The following is a 9,480-nucleotide window of genomic DNA, read 5'->3' on the forward strand; positions in this document are numbered from 1 at the left end:
CTTTTTCCACGTATGGAGTCAGTTATTACAAGGGGGCATAGCTTTAAATTAAGGGGGGGGGGGTAGGTATAGGACAGATGGTACGGGTATGTTCTTTACTCAGCGAGTCGTGAGTTCATGGACTGCCCTGCCAGTAGCAGTGGTGGACTCTCCCTCATTATGGGCATTTAAGCGGGCATTGGATAGGCATATGGAGGATAGTGGGCTAGTGTAGGTTAGGTGGGCTTGGATCAGTGCAACATCGAGGGCCGAAGGGCCTGTACTGCGCTGTATTCTTCTATGTTCTATAACCCTCGACTCCCTCACTAATGGAAAACCTGTCTCAGCCTCGAATACACTAAACAGGGCCCCTGAAGCAAACTGGATGATGGAGTGCTCCCTCGTGATACTGAGAAATAACGGGACACTTTGTGGAACATTCCCACCCGATGACGGACATTATGTGCCATCCCATGAGACATTGCTCTAAAGTTGATAAAGTCTCAGCAGGACAATTTATTTCATGGTCAACCTTTGAAACTGCTCAGCTTTCCCTGACCAGATGGGTACATGTCATGCTGAAATGTTTAAAATTATGTGCGTCAGAAATGGAAGGACCTAGAATTGGCAAAAAAAACAGAGAGCAGAGCGAGGAGAATTTTCTTTAATTGGCAAATGCTTGTGATCTGGAGAATATTTCCTGAGTGGGTGATGAAAGCACACTCAACAATAACCTTTCAAAGGGAACTGGACATAACTTAAAACTTAAAGACAGAAAAATTGCAAAGAGACGAGGAGGGGGGCAGGGAAGAGGGAGCAATTTACTAGCTCTTTAAAATAACTGACAGAGTATGATGGGCTGAATGGTTTCCTTCTCATGTGATTCTGTGTAGGGGAGGCTGCTATACTACGAACACTCATACTGGACTCAAAACATTAATTCTGTTTCTCTCTCCACAGATGCTGCCAAAACCTGCTGAGTTTCTCCAGCACTTTCTGTTATTACCACTCATTTTACATCCACTTCAGACTCCGACTGGCCATCCGTGGCTAGAACGTGATTTTTTTTGTTTCATTTGCTGGCTTTTTGAGCCTATCGTCACCAGCCTAGTAATCTAGGATCCTAATGTTCTCGGAATCGAGGTTCAACTTCCACCCAGCAACTGGTGAAAGTTGAATCCAATGAAAAGTTGAACTCAGAAAATTGGTCCAATGGTAGATGTTGTAAAAACCCATCTGGTTCACTAATGTTCTTGAGGGAAGGAAAGCTGCTATCCTTATCCGGTCTGGCCTACACGTGACTCCAGACCCACAGCAATGTGATTGACACTGCCCCCTAGAGGTCATTTAGGGATGGGCATTGAATGCTGGCCCAGGGAATGACGCCCATATCTTATGAATAAATAAAGAAACAAAAGAAAAATCAGTTCACTGCTTCCCCTCCTCATGCTGTACCTTTGTCCCATTGGATCTTTGCAGCTGTATCCACCACCAATGGCTGACTCTCATCTGATTCACTTACATAGTTGAGTAGGCTACTCAGTTCAAGGGGAGTGGACAGAGGTAACTCGGTGGATGCTGTTTATATGATCCTCTAGATGCTTTTGATACAGTCCCACGCAAGAGGCTGTTAGTATTTTTTAAATTTATTCATTTGTGTGATGTGGGTGTTACTGGCTGGGCCCAGCATTTATTGCCCGTCCCTAGTTGCCCTTTGAGAAGGTGGGGGTGAGCTGCCTTCTTGAACCTCTGCAGTCCACCTGCTGTGGGTTGACCCACAATGCGATTAGGGAGGGAATTCCAGGATTGTGACCCAGCAACAGTGAAGGAACGGTGAGTGGCTTCGGGGGGATCTTGCAGAGGGTGGTTTTCCCATGTATCTGCTGCCCTGGTCCTTCTAGATGGAAGTGGTCATGGGTTTGGAAGGTGCTGTCAGTGGATCTATAGTGAATTTCTGTGATAGGAACCTGTGGAATTGAGGGTAAGTTACTGACATGGATAGGAAACATGGATAGGTTGAATGGCAGGAAACAGAGAGTTGGAATAATGAACAAGTTCACAAACAAGCAGGATATGACTAGTGATGTCCTGCAGGGATCTGAGTTAGGGCCTCAATTATTCATAATATTCATTAACGACTTTGACAAAAAGTCTAATATCCACATTTGCTGCCGACAAAATTGTACAGCATTGTGCAGTCGGTTCTGCTATAATGTAAGCGTGTTCAACGCAAATTGGCGACAACGCGATTGAAGAATTTAGAACGTTGTTTGCAGAATGTGAAGTATCCTTACCTGTATTGGGTATAACTTGATTCCAGCCCCATTAGTTTATATGGTGTGGCTCTTGCACCACTTTGTTATAAGCGAGATTGCACAAGAACCCCCAGAACTATGGTGTTGTATCAGAACCAGCTGTAGACAGGGTTGACGACAATATAAAATTACAAAGGCTGAGGGGAATGGGCAAAGCTGTGGCAGATGGATTTTAATATAAACAAAGGTGAGGTTATCCATTTCAAACTGTAAAATAATAGATCAGTGGATTTATTAGAAGGCACAAAGTTAAATACAATAGGTGGAAGTGGGTACTGCAGATGCTGGAGATTAGAGTCAAGATTACAGTGGTGTTGGAAAAGCACAGCAGATCAGGCAGCATCTGAGAAGTAGGAAAAATCAATGTTTCGGGCAAAAGCCCTTCATCAGGAAGGGCTTTTGCCCGAACCATTGAGTTTTCCTACTCCTCAGATACTGTCTGATCTGCTGTGCTTTTCTAGCACCACGCTAATCTAGACTCTAAATACAATAGGTGCCCAGTGGGATTTTGAGGATTCATGTACTTAGCTCTTTAAAATACCAAGTACAGGTGCAGAAAACAGTCAAGGTGGCTAATGGAAAGCTGGCTTGTATATCCAAATGAGTATTCTGATGCAAACGTCATACAAAACCCTAGCAAGACCCTGCTTGGAGCACTGTGGGCAGATCTGGGCACCAAACCTTAGGAAGGATAAGTGGGCCTTGGAGGGAATGATGCCTCTAGATGATATCAGCACTTCATGGGTTAACTTATGAGGAAAGATTAGACAAATTAGGCCTTTATTCTCTAGAACTTCGAAGGTTAAGGGTGATCTAACTGAGTGTTTTTAGGATGTCAACAGGGAATGACAGAGTAGATGACGATAGACGAAGCCCAATGGTTGAAGATTCTAGAACCAGCGGCATAATCTGAGAATTCGGAGAGATGTTAGAAAGCTCTTCTATGCACAAAGAGTAACGGAGATTTGGAATTCCCTTTCACAAATGGCAGTCAATGCTAATTCATGTTAAATTTAAAAATGGGACAGACAAACTTTTATCAAGGGATATAGGCCAAAGCAGGCAGATAAAATTAAGCTCTAGATCCATCATTTTATTTGAACGGTGGAGCAGATCTGAGGGGTTGAATGGCCTAGACAAGTCCCTGCATTCCTGATGTCAATTAAGGATGGGTAACAATTGAGGGCCTTGCCAGTGACAGACACATCGTGCAGAAAAACAAGGCAAAACAGCGAAATGTCTGAGCTGTTTTTGGTTGCTGTGGCAATGATGTGCTAACCTTTAAAGATTTGTTCATGGAACATGGGTGTCACTGGCTAGACCAGTGTTTATTGCCCATCATTAATTACTCAGAGGGGAGTTAAAGGTCACCCACGTTGCTGTGGGTCTGGAGTCACATGTAGGCCAGACCAGGTAAGGACAGCAGATTTCCTTCCCTCAAAGGCATTAGTGAACCAGACGGATTGAAAACAATTGAAAATTGTTGTCTTGATCACAATAACTGAGATTACTCTTAGATTCTAGAATTATCAATGGATTGAATTTAAATTCCACCAGCTGCTTGGAAAGGGAGGCAGGGCAGGGGGTTTGATTCCACATCCCTCAATAATGCTGGGGGCCTCTCAATGACCAATCCAGTGACGATACCACAAGGCCATTACGCCTCCTTTTAGTTTCGGTTAAAGCCACATGGTAAAGATGATGGTGGGCCTGGACTCCACTTTACCCTCTCTGCTGCTGGCCCCTGTGGCCCAGGAAGTCCAACTTCTCCTCTTAGGCCTGGCTGTCCAGAGATTCCAACAGGCCCTTGCTGTCCCGGAGGACCTGGAGGTCCTGGAAAACCAGAATCACCCTGAAAAGATTAAAAAACAAATCTTGTTCTTCACTTAGAAATGAGAAAAGATCCAACAATGTCATCGTAAATCATTTACTTCCAAGAGCCAGGGAACCTCAGTGTTTTTGTACATTTAAACTGGACATAGATACCTTTCTGATTATCAATGGTGTAGAGGGTTATGGGGTTAGTTATCTTTATTCGATTGTGGGATTTGGACATCACCAGCATTTATTGCCCAGAGGTGACCACCTGAGGATCTCATCATCATAGAAGAGAATCCCTCCAGTGTGGAAACAGGCCCCTTGGCCCAACAAGTCCACACTGACCCTCTGAAGAGTAACCCGCCCAGACCCATTCCCCTACATTCACCATGACTACTGCACCTAGCCTACAAGTCCCTGAACACCGTTGGGTGACTTAGCATGGAAAATTAACCAAGCTTGCACATCATTGGACTGTGGGAGGAAACCGGAGCACCCGGAGGAAATCCACGAGGAGAATGTGCAAACTCCACTCAGACAGTTGCCTGAGGCTGGAATTGAACCCAGGTACCCAGCACTGTGAAGCAGCAGTACTAGCCACTGAGCCACCGTGCCACATGGAGTCACATGTAGGCCAGACTGGGTAAGGGTGGCAGAAGTCCTTTCCTTAGGGGCATTAGTGAACCAGATGGGTTTTTACAGCAATTAACAGTCAACATTAGAGGTACATTTAGTTTCAGATTTAAATAAAATATATAAAATTCAAATACCACCACTTGCTATGGTGGGATTTGAACCCAGCCCCTAGAACATCAAGCAGAGCTTTTTGGATTACTAGTCCAAAGACATCATACTGTGGGCAGAAGGCATTGAAATATTCAATCAATTGTGATTGTATTCAGTAATGATGAGGTTGATGGGCTGAATGGCCTACTCCAGTTTTCTTTGTAACATTAATAATCTACAGCCAAGGTTACTCAGTCCCCCTTATTCCTTAATAGGGATTAAACTTCAGTGTGGGCTGTATCAGTAATCTGCAGGATTGGCCGGTGGAGGATGACTCTGTCAAAATAAACAGCAGGTCATTTAGGAGTGAGATGAGGATGAATTTCTTCACTCAAAGGGTCATGGAGTCTTGGAATTCTCTGTCCCAGAGTTTGGCAGCTTGGTGACTATATTCAAGAATCATTTCAACAGATTTCTAGATATTGAAGACATCCGGGGATATGAGTTTGGTGTGGAAAAATGGCACTGGGGTAGATGAGCCATGATCTAGTTGGATGGTGGAACAGGCTTGATGGGCTGAATGGCTTCCTCCTATTCCTATGGATGTGCATTTCCCCTCCTGGAGGTAGTAAGAGAGGTGGCAAGAAAGGGAAATAGTGGTACACATTTGCCCTGGATGGAAACTCACCCCTGCCATGTCACCTCTGCTGGACAAGAAGGTCCATTGGTGAGTTTCTCAATTCACTGGCAACGAAGATCATTTGGCGATCGATTCATGGCCACTAAAGGAACTAAACTCTCCACAACCCCAATCACCTGCCGCCCTGGCTGGAGAGGAAGATGGACAATTGCTTGAGTTGGAAACCATAGCAACCTGATAACTGGGTTGTGATGCTGCCTAGAACTGCAACTGGGGACAACGATGGAGAAACTCTCAGAGACCACCCCTCTCTATTGCCTCACAGCCTTCTGAGCCCCCCTTCTCCCTTCCACCCAGCAGGGAGGTGAATGAAGAATGTTCTTCCCCCACTGCTGGAGCCCATTGAGTAAGTCTTGATCAATGGTCTTTAGGACTTGCCATTGGTGTTGAGGTCATTGATAAGGCAAGATACTCACTCTTGTTCACCTATCAGCTCCTAATGAGAGGATTGGTAGGTGATCCAGTGAGGAGAAAGTGAGGACTGCAGATGCTGGAGATCAGAGTCAAGAGTGTGGTGCTGAAAAAGCACAGCAGGTCAGGCAGCATCAGAGGAGCAGGAGAATCAACATTTCGGGCAAGAGCCCTTCATCAGGTGGTCCAGTGAGTTCTCTCACTGATTGGTGCTGGTCACCACGGAACACACTCGCCCCCCCCCCCCCATCCTTCGGAAATAAACCAGAAAAGGTGGAACGGTGGCTCAGTGGTTAGCACTGCTGCCTCACAGCACCAGGGACCTGGGTTTGATTCCACCCTCGGGCGACTGTGTGGAGTTTGCACATTCTCCCTGGTTTCCTCCCGCAGCCCAAAGATGTGCAGTTTAGGGTGGATTGGCCATAGGAATTTCCCATTGTGTCCAGGGATGTGCAGGTTGGGTGATTACCTGTGGGAAATGAAGGGTTACAGAGGTTGGGTAGGTCTGAGTGGGATGCCCTTCGGAGGACTGTGTGGGTTTGTACAGCCCATTGGCTTGTTCCCACACTGCAGAGATATTGTTATTTCATATTCCTGGTTTCAAAAAAATAATTAAAATTATCGATAAACCCACTGCAGAATGAAACACTTCCCATAAACAATTGTATCAGCCTTCAGAAAATAAGCTCAAGGTTGTTCTGCTATCATGTGGATTTTGTTAATGCGAATTTGCTGTAACACGATTGACAAATTGGGGACACTGTTTCTAAAATGCAAACTTTTAAAACGTGTGTTAGTTGAAATGTTGTTACAGAGGAACCTCAATTATCCGAACAACACAGGCGGGGAGCATTTTGTTTAGGTAATCAAATGTTCGGATAATCGAATGTCAGATAACACAGTTTAGCCAGGCATCGGGACCTTGTGATCTTGTTCGGATAATCCGAAATTCAGATAATCAACGTTCCTCTGTATGTCGCCAAAACTCTAAGCGCTGTTTCAAAAGCACAATTTTTCTGTCAAGCGAGGCTGCACAAGAAAGCAACTATCGTGTTATAGAAGTACTGGCTGTATCCAGAACCTGCCGAGATATGGGCAGCTGAAGGAAATATAGGAGCATTGGCTCTGCGTGAGATTCAAGTGTTCACAGGTAAAGTACTCGGAAGCTGATTCAGGCAGTTTTAAAAACTTTAACACGCACTATTCATGGCTGTTGTTTTACGAAGGAGAACAAAATAATCAGATAAAAGGCACTTAGCTCCTTGTTCGCAAAGAAGGTCTGTAATAATTATCTGAACATGACGTTCACCTTCAGTCCTGGAGGTCCAGCCTGCCCAGCTGGGCCTGGTTGTCCGACTCCTGCCATACCCTGGGGGTGAGAAAAATCAGAGACAGGTTGAGAAATGTTGGTGTCAGGAACCTTCACTTAAAAATTATCCCGAGCTTCCTGTTGTCTGCCACTTCAACTCACCACCACATTCACACGCCAACATCTCTGTCTGAGGCTTGCTGCAGTATTCCAGTGAGACTCAACACCAGACTGGGGGGTGATTAGATTACTTACCGTGTGGAAACAGGCCCTTCAGCCCAACAAGTCCACACCGACCCGCCGAAGCGCAACCCACCCATACCCCTACATTTACCCCTTACCTAACACTACGGGCAATTTAGCATGGCCAATTCACCTAACCCTGCACATCTTTGGACTGTGGGAGGAATCCGGAGCACCTGGAGGAAACCCACGCAGACACGGGGAGAATGTGCAAACTCCACACAGTCACCTGAGGCGGGAGTTGAACCCGGGTCTCTGGCGCTGTGAGGCAGCAGTGCTAACCACTGTGCCACCGTGCCGCCCACGGTGGGGGGGTGGGGTGGCACCACCTCACCATCTGCTTACGTGCCTCACAGCCATCAGAACTCAACATCTAGTGTAACAATTTCACAGCACAAACACCTTCCTTCCTGCTTGTTATCCACTACCCCGACCTAGGCCCTGGCAACAAAACCAGAAATTGCTGGAATAAGTCAGCAGGTCTGGCAGTGTCTGTGGAGAGAAATCAGAGTTAATGTGTTGGGTTGAGTGACCCTTCCTCAGAACTGATGGTAGCTAGGAAAATGTTGGTTTTTATGCAGAAGATAGGGTGTGGGGGTAGAGGGTAAGGAGTAAATGATAGGTGGGGATAGAGCCTAAAGAGAGAGAAGAATAGTTGGACAGACAAAGGAGTGGATAACAATCAGGCTGGGAGTGTAAATAGCTGTTAAGGGGGATTGTTAGTGGATAACAATGGGTTGTGTGTAATAGCAGACCATGTGATAACAAGTCGAGAGGGTGGTGCTGGAAAAACACAGCAGGTCAGGCTGCATCCAAGGAGCAGGAGAATTGATGTTTTGGGCCTAAGCCCAGATACAGGCACTGTCTTGTTAGCTCTCACCATGGTGAACGTCAGTATCCCTTAGCCTGGAACATCAGCTTCCAACTCAGCTACTACTACTGAGATCAGACATTCCTTCAGGGCAGAGATTTCCGAAGCTTCTTGGCCGGGTGAAGGTTACAGGCAATTTGTATGTTTTTTTCTTTTGAATTCATTCAGGGGATGAGGGCATCACTGGTTAGGCAGTACTTACTGCCTGTCCCTAATTACCCAGAGGGCAGTTAAGAGCCAACCACATTACTAGGTCTGGAGTCACATGTAGGCCAGACCAGGTAAGGATGACAGTTTTCTTCCCTGAAGGACATTAGTGAATCAGGTGGGTTTTTCCCAACAGTCGGCAATGGATTTATGGTCATCATTAGATTCAAATTCCAGATTTTTAAAAATTGAATTCAAATTCCGCCTTCTGCCATGGCAGGATTTGAACTCCCATCCCCAGAATGTTACCTGGGTCACTGGATTGATTGTCCAGTGATAATACAATTAGGCCCTTGCCTCCCCAATAAAGTGAAGTACGGTGTACACTGTTGGTCACTTTGTTGAAGGAAGGATATCTATGTGGCAGAGGAAGGTTCAATTGGGACATTCAAGAGGGCATTGGATGATTATTTGGGTCAAAATAATGTGCAAGGGTATGGAGAAACAGCAGGAGACTGTCATCAGATAGTGATGCTCGTTTGAACAGCCAGTGCAAGCACAATGGGCTGAATGGTCTCTTTCTGCACTATAACAGTTCTGGGATTCAGTTCAGAACAGGTTTACCAGGCTAAAGCCTGGATTAAGTGTGTTATATTAGGAGGAAGGATTGGACAGGTGAGGCTTGTATCTACTGGAGTTTAGAAAAGTAAAAGGAGACGGAGAGATGAAAGGTCCTGAGAGTTCAACACTGGCCGGATGTGGAGTGGATCCACCCATTAAAAACTGAAATGAGGTAATTTTTCTTTTCTCAGAGGGTTGTGAGTCTTTGAAATTGTCTTCTTGAATATTTTTGAGGTACAGATACTCGTTAAAAGAGGGAGCGAGAGGTTATCGGGGTATGAGGGAATGTGGATTCGGGGTTATTGGGGTACGGGGGGGATGTGAATTCGGGGTTATCGGT

General features: G+C 45.6%; 1 protein-coding gene across 1 annotated transcript in view; it reads right to left on the minus strand.

Annotated features, from left to right (window-relative positions):
• LOC122559237 (collagen alpha-1(VII) chain-like) overlaps positions 1 to 9,480 on the minus strand; it is a 262,907-nt gene that overhangs the window by 28,707 nt on the left and 224,720 nt on the right. The window contains exons 83-84 of the mRNA XM_043708618.1: positions 7,259 to 7,318; positions 4,021 to 4,146 (exon numbers count right to left, since the gene is read on the minus strand). Of these exons, the coding sequence (XP_043564553.1) occupies positions 4,021 to 4,146; positions 7,259 to 7,318 (186 nt within the window). The remainder of the gene's footprint in view (positions 1 to 4,020; positions 4,147 to 7,258; positions 7,319 to 9,480) is intronic.

The sequence above is a fragment of the Chiloscyllium plagiosum genome, chromosome 18, assembly GCF_004010195.1.
Source record: "Chiloscyllium plagiosum isolate BGI_BamShark_2017 chromosome 18, ASM401019v2, whole genome shotgun sequence".
Classification (NCBI taxonomy): Eukaryota; Metazoa; Chordata; class Chondrichthyes; order Orectolobiformes; family Hemiscylliidae; genus Chiloscyllium; species Chiloscyllium plagiosum.